The sequence below is a fragment of the Mesoplodon mirus genome (assembly GCF_964341445.2).
Source record: "Mesoplodon mirus genome assembly, chromosome: 8".
In the NCBI taxonomy this organism is placed as follows: domain Eukaryota; kingdom Metazoa; phylum Chordata; class Mammalia; order Artiodactyla; family Ziphiidae; genus Mesoplodon; species Mesoplodon mirus.
The window spans coordinates 1298205-1317102 of NC_138984.1; the positions used below are offsets into that span (position 1 = coordinate 1298205).

General features: G+C 48.2%; 2 protein-coding genes across 3 annotated transcripts in view; both read left to right on the forward strand.

Annotated features, from left to right (window-relative positions):
• Nucleotides 1-1446: 1446 nt before the first annotated feature.
• Nucleotides 1447-6482, forward strand: LOC309809861 (olfactory receptor 6B2-like; the record flags this gene model as incomplete). Its single annotated transcript, XM_082631316.1, has 3 exons — nt 1447-1558; nt 4463-4521; nt 5448-6482. The coding sequence occupies 3 exons, from the start codon at nt 1447-1449 to the stop codon at nt 6480-6482; spliced, it is 1206 nt and encodes a 401-aa protein (XP_082487442.1).
• Nucleotides 6483-12083: 5601 nt separating this feature from the next.
• NDUFA10 (NADH:ubiquinone oxidoreductase subunit A10) overlaps nt 12084-18898 on the forward strand; it is a 47658-nt gene continuing 40843 nt past the window's right edge. Inside the window, exons 1-5 of one of the 2 annotated variants that reach the window (XM_082629745.1) lie at nt 12084-12245; nt 15849-16017; nt 16764-16979; nt 17514-17600; nt 17964-18085. In XM_082629745.1, the coding sequence (XP_082485871.1) occupies nt 12171-12245; nt 15849-16017; nt 16764-16979; nt 17514-17600; nt 17964-18085 (669 nt within the window). In that variant the 5' untranslated portion in view covers nt 12084-12170. The remainder of the gene's footprint in view (nt 12246-15848; nt 16018-16763; nt 16980-17513; nt 17601-17963; nt 18086-18898) is intronic. The other variant, XM_082629744.1, reaches the window with a different exon arrangement.

Below are 18898 nucleotides of genomic sequence, written 5' to 3' on the forward strand. Positions count from 1 at the left end.
CTCTGCTCCAGCCAGGCTGTGTCCTTGCCGCCCTCCACGCACCCAGAGGTGCCCCGGTGTCCCTCCCTCCACCCGTAGCCCCCTGGCCAGTCCTCACCCCGTGGGGACTTTGCCCCTGGGTCGGTGTCGCCTTCTCACTGACACTTGCTCCCCACGGCCCTAACCCGGACCTGCCTTCCAGTCTCACTCACAACCTCCGTACATCCTAAGCAGCTTATCGGCATGTTATGAGCGGTGTGTACTGTTCTGCTTCCCTGCCCTCCCTAGAACTTACATTTCATGGAGACAGAAGTTTCCGACTGTTTTCTCTCCCCATCGACCCCAAGTACCTTGAAACCATCACTTCCCAGTAGTGGGCGCTCAGTAAGTATCAGAAGGATGGGGCCCCTCCCCTGCTTCCTCCGTGAGGTCTGAACAACGCGGCCCTACTAACTGTGTCTCTACATGGTGGTCCCTCAGATCCAACACATGCCAAAACAAGGTCTTCCTCCTCCTTTCTCTCGCAAGTGTGCACCTCCCTTCTGCACCCAAATCCTGAACTCTCCCTTTGGGGGCATCTCATAGCAGTGCTGGGAGCCCAGGGAGCCCTCGGTAGGAGATCACAGCCGAGACCTGACGGATGCCCAAGTTCCGCTGGTGACGGGGCGGCAGGGGTACCTGAGGTCAGCAAGGTGCTCTCAGGGACTGAACGTGATTCCTCAGGCAGGATTCTGTCGTTCGACAGGGACAGACAGGAACGAGGGGTCAGCAGAGGGCTTTGCTCAGGAGAGCGACGTTTGTGCGGAGAACGCTGGACGGATGCGGCTGGGAGAGGGATCTGCGTGCAGTTCTCTGCCCCGCGCAGCGTGGACCAGATGGAGTCAGGGGCCGTGGAGGAGGACCAGGCAGAGTTTCGGTGACGATCATTCCGGGTGTGGTGATGGAGCCTGAACTCGCGGTGGCTGGAGGAAGCCCACGAGGGTGGAGACAAGGGAGCCTGCTGGAGAGACGCGAGGCTGTGGGAGGGGTGGGACCAGCCTTGTCTTAGCCACGGGGGTAAGGAGAGCCGAAGCTTGGTGTCCGCCCGGGCAGCCGGGTTGATGGTGGTGCCGTGGTCCGAGATGAACACAAGGAGGGCGTGGACTCCAGGGCCCGTGGAGGCCTCCTGTCGTCGGCTGGACGCACGGGTGGGATCTGCAGAGGGACAGGGCGGTGCGGGCGCCATCTGGTGGAGACTGGAGGTGGGTGGCTTTGCTGAGTGCGGACAGTGAGAGCAGAAGGCTGGGGCCACAGCACCAAATGCGGAGGCGAGGCGAGTGGAGACGGAACGAAACATCCCCCAGAAATTAGGGAAGGGCTGGTCATTGGCATCTGGGGGGCCACCGGTCCACGGCGCGTGGGGACAGAAGCCAGGTGGCTGCGGGCCGAGGGGGCAGGAACCCAGACCATGGCTGCCGGTGAGCATTGATGGACGAGAGGGGGCCAGGCGTGACAGAGGTGCCAAGTCGTGGGGACGACTGGGGGCTCAGCGGAGACAGCGGCAAACAGGAGAGCTCGGAGGAGGGCCCAGCCCTTCGGGGTGCACAGGGACACGGAAGCCGCCCCAGCCCTTCCAACTGTTCAGGAGAAGCCAGAAATCTGTGCTTCTGTGTGGAATGTGCTGATTTTCCAAAACGATGATCAAAGTGAGGGTGTAAAGAGTTTTCTGTTATAAAACGTGTAGGATAAGAAGGGGGCGTAATAACACAGTGGTGTCTGGGAGGGACCTGCAGCGTTGCTCAGGCTTCATTTAAATGCTCCCTCTGCCCCGCCATGAAACCTGCCCCCCAAGTATTCTTAAAATGTTGCTCTTCTAAATCTTTGACTTATTCTCTAACACCCAAAGCCCAAAGGAAACCAAGGAGCCGGCAGGCCCCTGGCGAGTGGATTATGCCTCCACGCTTGCCGGCCGTGCTCTCTGCTCCACTGGTGGACAAGGAGGATGGGACTGGTGGACCTGCAAGTACTGATGCTTTATCCAGCGGAAGTTTGTTTTCTGATGTAACATAGAGAGAAAAGAGTCATTTAGTTTTTTAACAAATATTTAACCTACAACCTTGGCATCACTTATTAAGCAATCCACCCTTTCCTCACTAATTATATCCCATGAGCTCTGATTTAGGACTTCCTACAGTTTCCACACTGTCCCATTGACTAAATGGCAGTACTCATTACTTTTAACATTTATTTTATTAAACTATTAGTTCCATTTTATTGTATTTTCTTATCTCCACAATAGCAAGTCCTCTTCATTAATCCTCTCCTTTCTTTTTCATGAACTTTATTTGCTATTCTCATCTGTTCATACTTGCAGATGATTTTAAGAATTATTTCATTCTGTTTTTTAAATTAATTAATTTGTTTTTATTTTTGGCTGTATTGGGTCTTTGTTGCTGTGCACGGGTTTTCTCTAGTTGGGGCGAGCGGGGCTACTCTTTGTTACGGTGTGCGGGCTTCTCATTGCAGTGGCTTCTCTTGTTTCAGAGCGTGGGCTCCAGGCACACGGGCTCAGTAGTTGTGGCATGCGGGCTCAGTAGTTGTAGCTTGCTGGCTCTAGAGTGCAGGCTCAGTAGTTGTGGTGCACGGGCTTAGTTGCTCTGCGGCATGTGGGATCTTCCCGGACCAGGGCTCGAACCCGTGTCCCCTGCATTGGGGGGCGGATTCTTAACCACTGTGCCACCAGGGAAGCCCTTCATTATGTTGTAAGAAAAATAAAATTTGGTGAGCTTTCAACTATAATCGAATTAAATTTTAAAATCTATTTGGAAATATTGGTAGCTTTACAATATATTTTTCTCATCAAGGAACGTTTTCGTTATTAATTGCTGGAATATAGGAAGACAGTTATAATATCGGTTTTGAAATCCCTTAATTATAATAAGGTTCTGGATTTTCTAAGTTAAAAGCCATGTTATCGGATAGGGAGGGTGGGAGGGAGACGCAAGAGGGAGGGGATATGGGGATATATGTACATGTATAGCTGATTCCCTTCGTTATACAGCAGAAACTAACACACCATTGTAAAGCCGGTATATTCCAATAAAGAGATGTTAAAAAAAGAAAATAAATAAAAGCCATGTTATCTGGAAATAATGATAATTTTGTCTACTTTCTCCTTTTCGTAGTAGGTAGCAGAGGGCAGTGTTGTTGTGTAGTGGTGGTTATGAAGAAGACTCATCTTCATCCTGATCTCAGCAGGATGGGAGTGATTCTGGTGTCAACCACAGGGATGTTACAGGCTATTGGTTAAGAGATTATTATTATTTTTTTACCTGAAGTCATGATTTATCGGAAGCCATTGCTAAAAGAATCTACAACAAATGGTATTGACATTTTTTTAGTTCTAAATTTTTATTGGAGTCTAGTTGATTTACAATGTTGTGTTAGTTTCAGGTGTACAGCAAAGTGATTGAGATAAATATATATATAATGTGTATATACATATATCTATTCTTTTTCAGACTCTTTTCCATTATAGGCTATTACAAGATACTGAGTAGAGTTCCCTGTGCTATACAGTAGGTCCTTGTTGTTTACCTGTTTTATATAGAGTAGTGTGTATCTGTTCATCCAAAACTCCTAATTTATCCCCCTCCCTTTCCCCGTTGGTAACCATAAGTTTGTTTTCTATGTTGAGTCAGAGATTATTTATATATTAAAATAAACCACTTATTTGGGGATGACAAATGTATAAAAAGTTTGGAATCGTTTTTAATCTAAGCCTTTCCACATCAGCTGGGCTCTCGTGTGATCATTTTAGTCGCTTTGCCAGCCTGGCAGCCTCCGTGCACTCCAAGCGGCGGCACGCTTGCTTATCTGCAGTGTCTGCCTTCCTAATGTGCTGCTGGGTGCTATTTGCTGGCTTTTTATTTGACTTTTGTAACTATAGTAAAACAAAAAGATAATTGGCATACAGTTCTCCTTTTGTGCAAAGGAATTTGCCACTTTGTGAGATGAATTGGGAAGAAATTCCCATGCCCTGGGACAGTTTACAAAACATAAGGAAGCTCTGCTCCTGGTATAAAGGGAAGATTCGTGCTGGTGAAGCACCTGAGGCCACTGGCTTTCTCTGAAGCAACCCTAACAATTCTTGTGTTTATATTGTCGCGATGTTGAGCTTTCTGTCTTCACTTGTCAGTTTTCTCGGAAAGTGGTGACTTTGAGACTAACATTGACCATTGCATGACTGACTGCCTTTAGGAATTGTCTAAGCTCTTGGTGTGTCATTTTCCTCATCTGTAAAATGAAGCTATAAAAAGAACCACTGCGTAAATCTCTGCCTTTTCTTCTGGCTAATACTGTTTATTTTGTGAACTTTCATTTTATAGCCTGTTAGAATAGTGTCAGGGGGCAACCAGAAACTCTAACTGTCCAACTTAACAATTCCAAATTTCTAGCCCACACCCAAATGGGTTCACATTTTTCTCTTGTTGACATCCCTCAGGAAGAGCCACAGCCTTGGTGTTTGAGGACGCGTGTGTCCTGGTGCTGCCACGATCTAGGGTAAGTCCATGAACTTTCCACTGTGAGCCTCAGATTTTCATCTGAAGAATGTGAGCCTTGTTCTCCCAGGGCCGTGGTGAGGATTACAGGGGGGGGATTTATGTGGATACACCTGACACTTGTTATGGGCTAGGTGCCCCTTTATGGCGTTGAGGCTGGCTCTGGGGGACCCACCTGCAGGATGGAGAAAGCGTGCCGGAGCAGCCACTGGACTGTTCTGGAAACACTGCGTGTAGGAGCACTGTTTTCATGCCCCTTTCACTCCCCCATCACCCCTGTCACGTGCTGGACAGGTGGCCTCTCCCTCAGCGACAGGCCCCTCGAGAATGTTCTGGACTCCTCCTCTCTGCTGCCCAGCCACCCTCTGCCTTCTGTTTTCTCTCCTCCAGAATCGGGTTGACACCTCCCCTTGCTGATACTCCCCTCTGGATCTTTTTGATATTATGGGGTTTTATCTTTTTATTCCTTTACCATATTTTAAGGGGGCCTTGACATGGTGCAAAGATAGACACGTGACCACTCTCCCCTCTTGGCCTGGGAGGCTGCTTCTGCTCCTGCAGACCCCCAGCCCTATGGAGAGACCCCATGGGTCTGGGGTCTGGTTAAGCTGGCTACCATACACCCCACCGTCCCATGAGCCCTCCTGGTGTTCCTTCCTCTTGTACAATCATCTCTGAAACCAGGTGAAAGACCAAGCATCTACTAATATAGGTGACCCTGGTGGCGAAGGGCTGTGCATCGTTATTGTTGTTAGATTCCTTGGGAAAGTCTGGGTTATAAGAGCAATTAGACGGTTTCAAGATTGCCAGGGGGAGGAAAAGGGCAGTGTATTCCAGAGCCCCACGGGTCGCCAGGAGACCTAGAGCCGCCACGTTCAGTGGTAAAGGCCTAACTTGGAGACACTTTCTGCTCCCCTGCTGCTCCAGGAGCCCGCTGCCCTCCTTGGGCCAGAACTCACCCCCAGGCTGAGCTCTGCTTTCTTCCCCAGCCGTCCTCAGCCCTCATCTGTCACGAAGCTCGTTTGCAACCCTGGGCTCCCCACACGGAAGGATGAGGGGGAGAACGTGACCAAGGTTGGCGCCTTCATCCTGGTGGGCTTCCCCCCGGCCCCCTGGCTGCAGCACCTGCTCTCCCTCCTCTTCCTTCTCACCTCCCTCTTCGTGCTGGTGAAGAATCTGGCCGTCATCCTCACCATCTGGGGCAGCTCCTCCCTCCACAGGCCCATGCACTACTTTCTGGGCATCATGTCGTCCCTGGAGATCTGGTACGTGTCTGACATCATCCCTAAGATGCTGGACGGCTTCCTCATGCAGCGGGGACGCATCTCCTTCATCGGCTGCATGACTCAGCTCTACTTCTTCAGCTCCCTGGTGTGCACCGAGTGCGTGCTCCTGGCCCCCATGGCCTGCGACTGCTACCAAGCCATCATGACCATGGGGCTGTGCGTCCAGTTGGTGGCCTTCTCCTTCGTGAGTGGCTTCACCATCTCTGTGATCAAGGTCTACTCTATCTCCAGCACCACGTTCTGTGGCTCCAATGTCCTGAAGCACGTCTTCTGTGACATCTCCCCCATCCTCAAACTGGCCTGCACGGACTTCTCGACCACCGAGCTGGTCGACTTTGTCCTGGCCTTCATCATCCTGGTGTTCCCGCTCGTGGCCACCATGCTTTCCTACGGACACATCACCCTGGCCGTCCTGCGCATCCCCTCGGCCACGGGCCGTTGGCTAGCCTTCTCCACCTGCGCCTCCTACCTCACCGTGGTCACCATCTTCTACACGGCCTTAATCTTCATGTACATCTGGCCCCAGGCCATTGATTCCCGGAGCTCCAACAAGCTCATCTCTGCTGTTTACACTGTCCTCACCCCAATCATCAACCCCTTGATCTACTGTCTGAGGAACAAAGAATTCAAGGATGCTCTGAAAAAGGCTCTGGACTTAGGTCAACTTTCACAGTAGCACAATTAAATGTCCTATAATCTAATCTGTGGTGATAATAAAAACATAGGACACTTTACTTTCTTTAATAGTGACACTTTATGTAATTAATTAATTTCTTTTTGGCTGTGCCATGCAGCTTGCAGGATGTTAGTTCCCCCACCAGGAATCGAACCCGCACCCTCAGCAGTGAAAGTGCAGAGTCCTAACCACTGGACCACTAGGGAATTCCCACTTTACGTTTTTTAAAGAAAATTTTTAAATGTAATTTAGCAAACCTACAGAACTGTGAATAAATAATAAGTCTTCATCTGGATTTGGTTTCACAAAAGAACCACACTTATGTCACCAGCACCCAGATCAAGAGTCAGAAGCTACCCTCACGCCCGCATCCCCAAGATTTCCACTATCTGGACTTCTAACACCAGATACTACTTTTGACGTTTTTGAGGTTTTTATGAATAAAACCATGAAGGATGATTTTACATTTGACTTCTTGCATTCATTATGATGTTTGAGTGAATCCTCAACGTTTCTGCATGTAGCAATAATACATGCATATAATGTGTAATATCCCACAGTACAAATACATCACAATACATTTATGCATTTTACTGTTGGGGATAGAATTATGGATACTGCCTATTATGGATAGTGCTGCTATAAATAACTGGTTTGTGTCTTTTCTTCAATGTACATACAGTTTTGTGAGCTGTGTGCTAGGCCAGACCTACGTATATAAAGGCTATGCCTACAATTCCTGCAACAAAAGATTCACGTATGATCAGGCTTCATAGAAACAGCAAGACTGTTTTCCCAAGTGGGTGCATGAGAATTCCAGTAGCTCCATATCCTTACCAACACTTGGCATTCTAAGCATTCTCTATTTGCCATTCTTCTGGGGTTGCAGAAGAAGTTCTCACTGCAACCTTAACTCTCATTTCCAATGGCCAAGTCTTCTGGGCACTTTTGTAAGTTTAGTGGTTTAATGTCCTTCTGGATGTGCCCTTTCTGAAGGGCCCTTGCCATCAGGTCTTTTGCCTATTTTTATATTGAGTCACTTTTTCTTTTTAACATGCAGGAGTTCTTACATATTCTGGGTCCATGGCCTCTGTTGGTTATATTCACTGCAAAAATGCCCTAGTGTCTGGGCTTGCCTTTCATTCTCTTAATGGTGTCTTTTGATGAAGAGAAGTTCTTTATTTTGATGTCCAATTTGTTCATTTTCCCCATTTATAGTTAGTTCTTTATTTTCCATTTGTTTGCCTATTCCAAGATCATGAAGATATTCTCCTGTTTAATTCCAGAAGCTTTGTTGTTTTACCTTTCATATTTAGATTCAGTCCATCTGAAACTGATTTTTATTTATGTATGAGATATGGGTCAACATTAATTCTTTTCTATAGGGATATGAAATTGACAAGAACCCACTATTTATTGAAAAGACCATGCTTTCCCCTCTGCAATGTCACCCTTTTCATAAACCAAATACCTATCTATCTGTCTATCTATCTATCTATCTGTCTGTCTATCTATCTGTCTATCTATCTGTCTGTCTGTCTGTCTATCTATCTATCTATCTATCTGTCTATCTGTCTATCTATCTATCTATCTATCTGTCTGTCTATCTATCTATCTATCTATCTGTCTGTCTGTCTGTCTGTCTATCTATCTATCTGTCTATCTATCTATCTATCTGTCTATCTATCTATCTATCTATCTATCTATCTATCTATCTGTCTATCTATCTATCTGTCTGTCTGTCTGTCTATCTATCTGTCTGTCTGTCTGTCTATCTATCTATCTATCTGTCTGTCTATCTATCTATCTGTCTATCTATCTATCTATCTATCTGTCTATCTATCTGTCTATCTGTCTGTCTATCTACCCTTACCTCTTTTTGTACTCCTCCTTCTGTCCCGTTGGTCTATCTATCTATCTATCTGTCTGTCTATCTATCTATCTATCTGTCTATCTGTCTATCTATCTATCTGTCTATCTGTCTATCTGTCTATCTGTCTATCTGTCTGTCTATCTATCTATCTGTCTATCTGTCTATCTACCCTTACCTCTTTTTGTACTCCTCCTTCTGTCCCGTTGGTCTGTCTGTCTATCTATCTATCTGTCTGTCTGTCTATCTATCTATCTATCTATCTGTCTATCTGTCTGTCTGTCTATCTGTCTATCTATCTATCTGTCTGTCTATCTGTCTATCTATCTATCTATCTGTCTGTCTATCTGTCTATCTACCCTTACCTCTTTTTGTACTCCTCCTTCTGTCCCGTTGGTCTGTCTATTCCTGCACTAATACCATGCGGTTGTAATTACTACAGCTGTTTCATATATCTTGGTACCTGGTAGTAAATCCTCTGTCCTTGTTCTTTTTCTTCAAGATCGCCTTGGTTATTCTTAGTCCTTCCCAAATGGGGGTTGGGGGAGATACATTTTAGAATCAGCTTGTCAATTTCAACAAAAGAAAACTTGGGGGGCTTTTTATTGGGATTGTATTAAATCTATAGATCAATTTGGAGGTAACTGTGCTCTTTACAATTTTGAGACTTTTAATCCAAGAATAAGGCAAATCCTCTCTTCATTTACAAGTCCTTCAATTTCTCGATACACTTTTGTGGTTTTCAGTGTAGGACTCTTTCACATGTTTCTGGGGATTTGAGTTTTTTGGGTTTTTTTTTAAAAAAATTCTAACACAAATGGCATCCTTTCTTTTAAATTTTTAAAGTTAAAATTAAAAATTTTTATCTCTCTTGTTGCTGGTACATAGAACACAATTTTTTAAACTTTCTTCTTGAAACAATTACAGATTTACAGGAAGTTTCAAAGAAAGATGGAGGGAGGTTCTGTGCACCCTTCACCCTGTCTTCCCCGATGACACTGTCCTACATGACGGTAGCTTCCACACTGGGACACTGACTTTGATGCAATCCATGGAACTTAGATTCTACCAGTTATACATGCATTCACCTATGTGCGTGCACCTGCGTGTGTGTGTGTGCGTGCGTGCGCATGCATGTGCAGATACGCTTGTAGCTCTATGCTATTTTGCCAGCTGTGTAGCTTTGTGGACCATCACCATCAAGATATGGAACGTTTCCATCACAACCTCCCCCCATTCACTAGCCTCTGGTGACCACTAATCTGTTCTCCATCTCTATATAATTTTGTTATTTCAGGGATGTTATTTAAGCAGAATTATATTGTATGTAATCTTCTGAGATGGACTTTCTTCGCTCAACATAATTCTCTACAGGAGTCCAGGCTGTTGCCTATATCAACAGTCCATTGGTTTTTCTAGCCGAGCAGTGTTCCATGGTATGGATGTTTAGCTGTTCACCTTTGAAGAACAGGTGGGTGGTTCTCAGTTTTTAGCTGCTAGGAATGAAGCTGCTACGAACATTCATTCGAGTTTCTCTGTGAACCTAAATTTTCATTTCTCTGGGGTTAATGTTTAAGACTATAATTGCTAGGTTGTATTACAGTTCATTTTTAGTTTTACAACTTTTCCAATTTGGAAACTGCTGAACTGCTCTTCAGCAGAGCAGCTGTACCTTTTTACATTCTTACTAGCAGTGTATGAGTGAACTAGCTTCTCTTCATTTTCTCCACCATTTGGTGTTATCACTGTTTTTTTAATTTGGCCTTTCTGATAAGTGCGAAGTGGTAGCTCATTGTGGATTTAATATACATTTTTCTAATGGCTGATGACGTTGAACATCTTTTCATGTGCTTATTGGCTATGTGTATTACCTCTTCAATGAAATGTCTGTTCATGTCTTTTGCCCACTTTTTAATTGGATTACTTGTTTCTTACTGTTCAGTTTTGGGATTTCTTTATGTGTTCTAGATGCATGTGCCTGGTCACACCTGTGGTTTGCAGATGTCCACCCCCACCCCCACCCCCACAGTTGCCTTTTCATCCTCTAAGCGTTTCTCACAGAGCAAAACGTTTTTAAAATTTTGATGAGGTCCAATTTACCAATTTTTCCTTTTTTGTATTATGCACTTGGTGTCAAGCCGAAGAATTCTTTCCCTAGTCCTAGGACAGTGATGTCCGATATTTAATTTAAGGTTATTTTGTTTCCTACTGGTATCACTCTCCCTTTTTTGCTAGGCCATCAGTAAAAGTTGTTAAACACAGAACTTTGTCTTGGGAAGTGAGATGAAGGATGTGTGTTTGCTTGGGGTGAAGCAGGAAAGACAACCCGAGTGCTGGAGGGAAGATGCGAATGGGGTGGACAGTGACACAAGGCCAGAGAATCTGACAGGGAGGTGTCCCCACCCTCACCCCCCCGGACTTCTCAGACGCGCTGGCAAGGACATGGAGCTTCTCAGACATATCAGAATGTGGAGCCAAGCCTTGGGTAATAGGCGGTGACTCCACAGGGCTGGATGACTTAGGGCTACCTGGTCACACCTGCTCATCCAACTGTTTTTGAGGTGCACCTGTGATGTGTTAGGAGCTTTGCTTGGGGCTGGGGGCACAGTGGTGTAGGATCTGGAAGTGGCCCACGCTCTCAGACAACGCAGGGTGCAGAACCCTATTCTCTCAATGTGGCTCATTTACATCAGAATTAGCTGGAAGCTTGTTAAACACATTTTAGGGCCCATCCCAGATCTTCTAAATCAGACACTCTGGCACTGGGGACTAGGAATCTGTATTCTGGACAAGCAGGGATTCTCTTATTAGAGAAACATCCATTGAAAGGACCTTCGTTTTTACAACTCCATGATCATTCTGAAAAGTTGAAAACCAAATGAAATTTAAACAAAAGAAAAGTTAGGGCGTTAAAAATAAGCCCGAGGAGGAGAGTGAGGATCATAAAACCTTTTCAAACGGCAGCTAGTAGGTAAGAAATCTCACATGAAAGTCACCTACTAACCTGAAAGGAACTGAGGCCCCAGGTCATTGGATCGATTGATTGCGGTTTTAACGGCGGAATGAGGGCAGCTTTTGTTTGCATGTTACTCAAGGTGTCAGCACCACCAGGCCCGCCAAGGGGTATGAGACCTCTTAGACCTGGAGTCGTGAGCCAGGCGGGGAGATGGGCCCTGGGCAGGTGGAGGATGCGCGGACCTCAGCCAGGCCGGCCCTGCTGGACAAGCGCCGTGGGTCGGGAAGGTCAGTCTACGGTCCTTCTTCAGAGCCTCTCGGACGCCCGCGCTCGTCCTGGGTCGCTCTCACACCGGCGCTCCTTTCGCCCCCCGCCCCAGCCCCAGGCCGCCTTCCTAGCCTCGGGTGGTTTGTGAACTATGGAGACACTTTCAAGGAGGTGGTTTTGAAGTCCGCACCTGCCGGTCTAGGGAGTTTGGGAGGGTGGGGAGCGTCCTGGGCGCGGGATGTGCTGCAGCAGTAACTACGAGGTCTGGGGCGGCCTCGGCTCCTGGCACTGCGCGGCCTCAAGACCGGGCAGTGGGCAGGCCTCATCTTAGAGCCTGGGCGGCGGGAGGCCCTCCTCTTGGAGCCCGGGCGGCAGGCGGGCACTACAAGGTCCAGAGGTGGCGGGCGCCAAGGGAGACCCGAGGTAGATCAGCCCCCAGCTGCGCTCTGCGCGCCTGCGTCCGCCGCCCGGAAGTTCCCGACAGGCGCGGCGCGGGCATCCCGGCCGTGACGTCACTGTGGCGCGCCGGTCGCGGGAGGCGCCCTGTCGCGACTGCGTCCCCTCGGGTCCTTGAGCCGGTGCTGACCGCGGAGCCATGGCCTTGAGGCTGCTGAGACTGGTCCCCGTGTCCGCGACCTCTCGGGGCCTCGCGGCGGTCGTCCAGCGCGTGGTGAGGCGGCGGCGGGCGGGGGCCGCGGGTGGGACCTGGCTTGTCCTCCTGGCGCCGCCCCTTCCTCACCTCCCCGGGCCTCCCGGCGTCATTCTCGGGGAGGATCCCACTGTCCCCTGGAGTGTTTGGTCCTGAGTCGCGAGGGCAGGCCTCGGAAGGGCCGCCGCGAGCTTCTCCAGGTCGTTTTCTCTCAGCTCCGAGCAGAACGTGGGGCCCGGAGGGGCCGCCCTGCTTGGGGAGGCCAGGTTGCAGATATCATTACCCAGTGCGATTGTGCGATAGACGGATGAGCTGGTGTGGGCGAGCCCCGAGAGCCTGGGGGCGCTCATTCATTCATTAATTCATGTGGCAGCGCTGTCAAGGGCCAGGTAAGGGGCGATGTGACGTTGAGCAGAAACGACAGAAGGCGTTCAGGTTAGATCTGGAAGGATTAGGAGGACTTCCTATGGTAGAGACAGTGGAATGACATTGTACGCAGATTCAACAAGACCAGCAAATGAACTGTGGCTGGAAACCTTAGGAAAACGATTTTATGACAGTGACTGTATCATAGCTCCTTTGGATACTAGTGGCTGGAGCAACGTTGGTGTCGAACTGTAAAGGGACTTGACCTCTGTGCTCAGGATTTTGATGAGCAAAGGATTTTGAACAGTACAATAGCCTTATTAAAAAGTCATATAAATGTTTTCAGGAGATAACTTGGGCTGCAAAATAGAAGAAAGAGTGAAAGAATGAAAGAGGGAAAGGTGATTGTCTTTATAACACCCAGCGTCCTTCCCTGCATTAGTGAAAGTGAGGGCCCCAGGGTAGAGGGGGCTGCCGGGCACACACTAGATGGACCCACCTGTAAAACTGTGTTCACCTCTGGACCCTACTCCCTACAGGGGATGTAGATGGATTTCAGTAGGTCCAGAGAAAAATGAATAAGATGAAAAGGGTATACAGCTTGTTACTTGGAATAACTGAAGGAGTTGGAAATGTGTCGTGAAAGATACTTATTCCCTGTGATTCCAGAGAGCCGAAAAATGGGACTGAGGATGGGAAATAATAGAAAGCCTATCATAACCATAAAAAAGCACTTTCTAAAGATTTGAAGTCAGGGAATAGTTGATTGCTTTATTCACATATCACTGTGCACCTGCTGTGTGCCACATCTGAGGTATATTCAAGTTGGAGGGAGACACAGATGGGAAACAGTTTGCACATGGCTCAGAGGTAGCCTGGAGGAGAGAGTGATTAATTTCTGGGGTGCAGGGTACCAATATGATTAACACCTCGTCACTTATCTCATCTGCTACTCTTCCCCCATCCCGTCCACTTGGCACCAGCCACACTGGCCTTGCTGATCCTTGCGGTGCTCTTGCCTCAGGGCGTTGGCGCTTACTGTTCCCCCTGCCCGAGAGGGAGACCCTCTTCCAGATAGCCACGTGGCCAGTTCCCTCACTGCCGTCCAGTCTTGGTTCAAATGTCACTCTTTCTGCCAGGGCTCCGTGACCACCCGTTTTAACGTACCTCCCACCCCGTACACCGTCCTCCCCTTCACAGCACGCACTTAATATGCTGTATAGTTACTTGTTTTGTTTTCCTGTGGAATCTTTTGCCTCACTGCTGTATCCCCATTGTCTAGAAAAAAGACTGCATAGTATGGGAATCTAATAAACAGTTGCTGAATGAATGAATGAATGAGTGAATGACACACAGTTGCAACTGAGTAAATTAGGTGTTCACAGTTGTTGGGATTTGAGAGTTTTGGAATATATAGAGAACGTCCTGCCATGTACCATCCTGGTGTCCTGTCGATGGGCCTTTGGTTGGTTCCAGTTGTTTGTTATTGCAGGTGTTACTTCTATGAGCATTTTGATATGTATCATTCCTCCTGTTTGCTTCTCTTGGTTGCGGTGCTTTCTCAGATTCTCCTTGTTTCTGATGACCTTGGCAGTTTTGAGCAGTACTGGGTGGGTAGTTAGTCCCTCAGTGGGACTCGTCTGATATTTTCTCGTGACCTGACTGGGGCTGTGTGTTCTTAGGAGGAAGAGCGCAGAGGCAAAGTGCTGTTCTCATCACATAATATGAAAGGTACACTGTGAGCGTGACTTATCACTGATGACCTTCATCACCTGGCTGAGGTAGTGGTAGTGTCTCTGCTGTGAAGTTACTCTTGCTTCCCCCTTTCCATCGTGTCCTCTTTGGAGGGGAGTCACTGCGTGCACACAGGGAGTGGGGGATTATGCTCCCTTCCTCGAAGGCAGAGTAGCCCATAAATTGTTTGGAATTCTTCTTTATGAGGGGTTTGTCTCTTCTCCGCATTTATTTATTTATACCAGTATGGACTTGGGTATATTTATTTTATATTTTGGGGTAAAATTCAGTACAGCTCTACTTTGTTGCTCAGACCGTTCCAGCTGTGGCCATTGGGAGCCCTTTCAGGGGGCTCCTGTATCCCTGTAACCTGCCCCTCGTGGTGTGTGTTGGAGCACTTCCTTACTACCTGGCCTGGCAAGATGGTAGTCATAGAATCAGCCATTTCTCTGAGGAGCCCTTGTTCCTCTTACTGGACAATGGCATTAGAAATCAAGACCTAGGTACTCCGTGTAATTGATCTTGGAGTGTTGTTGCTTCTAGGTCCTCTCAGCAGACAGAGCAAGGAAATGTACTATACTAACCTGTGTATATACCCGTATCTATAAGTATTTCTCTGTGTGACTGTCTGCATCTGCAGTCCACTAAACACGAGTTCATACTGTGTCTGTAGCTCTAATGCGGTACTGCATGGGTCTTTCCAGCTCCTCCCCTCGCTGATCTGTGGGGGTTTTTTTGTTTTGTTTTTCAGGGATAGAGGTTGTTTGAGTTTCAGTGTGGAGAGTAGATTGGGACACTGGAGACAGGAGTCAGAGCAGGCATTTGCGTTGCAGACGAGAGGCATGAGGATGTCCGCAGAATTGGTGCACGGGGTGGGTGGGGGGGCCGCTGGCCAGAGAGACTTAAGATTAGGATCAGTAGGGTTTTGTGAGTGATTATGGAGTTGGAGGGAGGAGGAGGGTATCAAAGGTGACCCTTGGCTTTGCTCTGTTCTGCTTGGTGGATGGTGGATGGGGAGCTTGTGAGGGGAGCAGATTGGGGCTTGGGGTGTGGATGCTGAATTCCAGTTTTAGGTCTCTTAGCTTTCAGGTACTTTCAGGACATCTAGGACATCAGGAGCTGTTTAAAGGCATGAGATAACCCGTTCCAGAGCTCAGGACAGGAGCCTGCACTAGAGAAATGTTCTTTATCCCCTTCCGCCCTGTCTCCCCCTCCCCCTCCTTCCTGCCTTTCTGTCATCCGTCCATCCATCCATCTATCCAATTTTTATTGAACGTGGTAAGTGTGTCCTGTTCCAGGCCCTGAGGATTTAGCAGTGATCAAAACAGGCAACCCCTGCCTTTATGAACTTACGTTGGGGGTGGGGCTGAGAGGCAGTCATTCAACAAATAGGTTATACAGATGTCGATGTTGGCCGTTTTGTCACCGAGGGTCTTCTTGGCATTTATTTTTACCTAATAGCTGCTGATGCCTGCGGTGACCAGAATGCTCACGTGGTGCTGTTGTATGATGTGTGTTTTTCAGGGAGGAATTCATACAAGTGTCCAGAGCAAGCTGCAGTACGGCCCGCTGGCATACCTGCTTGGTGAAAGAACGACCAAAAAGCTGACAGAAAAGAGCAAAGTGATAACTGTAGATGGCAACATATGTTCGGGGAAAGGCAAGCTTGCAAAAGAAATAGCAGAGAAGCTAGGTATGAACTTGTGTCCTGCAGAGTAACACTATTTACTCAGATATACAGTTACTTATCTGAGTTGGATTTTACTTTAATATTGAGTAGGTAGAATTGCGCCTAAGGTAGGTTTTTTACGCTTTTGAAATATTTACTGAAAAAGCTGTTTTTAGTCTTTCAGATTTGGAAAATTTTAGAAGTCCATGCTGATTGTCAGTTTGAATTGGGATTTTATCTTGACCACGTAAGCAGAGCACGTTCACAGGAGCAGTCTCATTTGAACTGTGTAACAGCCCGTGAAACAGGGCTGACATTCTGCTCTCACTTACGGACGGGCAACCTCAGTAAGAAGCTGGGTCACAGGCTGCTTTGTGTAGGGCCAGGAGTCCACCCTGTTTCCTGACTCTGGAGCCGGTGTCGTCCCCGTGCCTTTGTCTAGTATTTGACAAGCCGAAGCCCAGTTCCATGCAGCGGGCACCCACACTCAGAGGCAGCTGTCCTCAGGAGGAGTTCATACGAATGGTACAGTGAGAAATGCTGCCATATAGCCCTGGAGCTTCGTGCTGCCCTTACACACGTGCTTCAGACAGGTCATCTTCCGTGTCTCGTGTGCTCCCTTTCACGCACCAAGAACACAGGTGTCAGGGTAACTTTCCCCAGGTCTTCGCCGACCGGCCTCAGCGATGGTGTTCAGATGCATCTCTGCCGCTTGCTGGTGGGATGCACCGTGCCCATAGCATGTTTTGTCCGGTTGTTTCTCTCCTCAGGCCTGAAGCACTTTCCCGAGGCAGGGATCCATTATGCAGCCAGCACCACTGGGGATGGGAAACCCCTGGACATACAGCTCAGCAGCAACTGCAGTTTGGAGAAGTTTTACGATGACCCGAAAAGTAACGATGGCAACAGCTACCGCCTGCAGTCCTGGTTGTACGCCAGTCGCCTCCTGCAGTACGCGGACGCCTTGGAGCACATGCTGAGCACAGGTGCAGTATCTGTGGTCGGGTAGCTGTCAGGCATGTGCTGCACTTGAACCCTTTTCTGAAATGCAGTCGTTTTAGATTGCTGCTCATTAGAGCTTTTTTTAAAGGGTATTTGATGAGGCAAGCTCTGGCTTTCCAATAAGATCATGGATTCTCTGAGATCCATGGTGGTGGGCGTGGGGTGGACGCCCCGGGGGTCTTACTGAGCATCTGGGATGGGGGCAGGGTTGCAGTGAACAGGGGCGGGGGGGCGTGGGGCAGGACCTATGGTTCCAAAACGAAATCTCTTTCTCTAGTAGCCAGGTGCTTTCGTCGGGGCTGAAAGAATGAAACAGAACATTATATTGCCAAAACCAAACAAGTATTGTAGCTTTGAAAATGATTTCCCACTTAGAAGTGCAAGTATGTTCTTTTGAAAATATTTGGTTTGGAAATGGAACTGTAAATAATTTTTTCCCTTTCTAAAATGAAAGGGCTAGTTTTCATTGCTTTAATTACTATCTGAGTTTTGATTTTTGTTTCCATGTGTTTAAACAGGGCAAGGTGTGGTGTTGGAACGCTCCATCTACAGTGACTTTGTCTTCCTGGAAGCGATGTACCGACAAGGCTTCATCCGGAAGCAGTGTGAGTCCGGCCGGCAGGCTGGCCTTCCCGGGCACGTGGGGTAACTTGGTAAAGGCCCTGCTAGACTCACCCTGCAGTTAGTATGCATTTTGTGAACATCTGTTAAATAGATGAATAATGACTCTTTTGGTCTGTAGAGATGAGAAGCACTGCCCTGCAGGGTGGCTGTGAGTGCTGCGGTCGCCGTGTGCCAGCCTCACGTGTGTGCAGCTGGCGGTAACGGCCGTGACTGTTACGTGGTTCGCAGGTTGACACGTGGCTCTGAGAACCGCGTGTACCTTTGGCCTTTTATTTGAAGAGAAGTGTGCATCTGAGGGCTGTCCGTGGACCGTCGGCTGACAGATGGTGCCTCTCTCGTGCCAGGTGTGGACCACTACAACGAGGTGAAGAAGGTCACCATTTGCGAGTACCTGCCCCCTCACATGGTCATCTACGTCGACGTGCCCGTTCCCGAGATCCAGAGCCGGATCCAGAAGAAGGGAAACGTAACTCAGCCTTTAACTCCGAGACCACTGTCTCTTTATGTGTCCTCGTTACATTTAACATAGACCAGTGCTTCCCACCGATACTTATAGTGGGATACTGTGAATTCCTGGTGGCCCCTACAGGGATGGGGGCACGCACATGGGTCCCCCCGGGAGAGCGGGCACTTGTGAGATGGACGACTGAAGGAGGCCCCGGTCACTCACTGCTCTCCTCCAGTGCTCTCCGTCCCTGGTGCCATCCTGCCATTGTCCCCTGACCCTGGGTCACCTGAACCACTCTGAGGATGGGTGCATCTCCTGACAGGACTTCCCTTTCAACAACGGGCTTTTCATGCCCTGTTGTTTCCTACAAGTTGAAAATAATTTCTAATACCCTTTCAGTTTACCACTCCCAAATGTTGGGCCTGTCTTCCTCTTTTTCCTACTCAGTAAACAGTAGAGCAGTGATCTCCACACACGTTCATTTACTCTTAGGGGCGTTGAGACAGTCAGGTGCCTAGAAACCCTGCGATTTGAAGTTGGCTCTGCAGGTGTGATGCAGGATGCAGGTTAACAAGGCCCGTCTTTGCCCTTTTGACTAGTTCTTATTTGGAAAGATCCCTCCTACTTAGAGTATTTTTTCCTGGGAGGAAATGCTCTTTTTGACATTTTGATGAAAAGATAGGCTTGCCTGGATATCTGTCATCCCAGGGCCTGTCCTCAGCACTGGGAGTCTTGTGGGTGCTCCATGAGTGCCTCTCTGATGGCAGGTCCTTGCCAGGGTGGCAGAGCCCCTCTGGGCGTCTTCGCTGCAAAAACTGAAAGAGGCTGTGG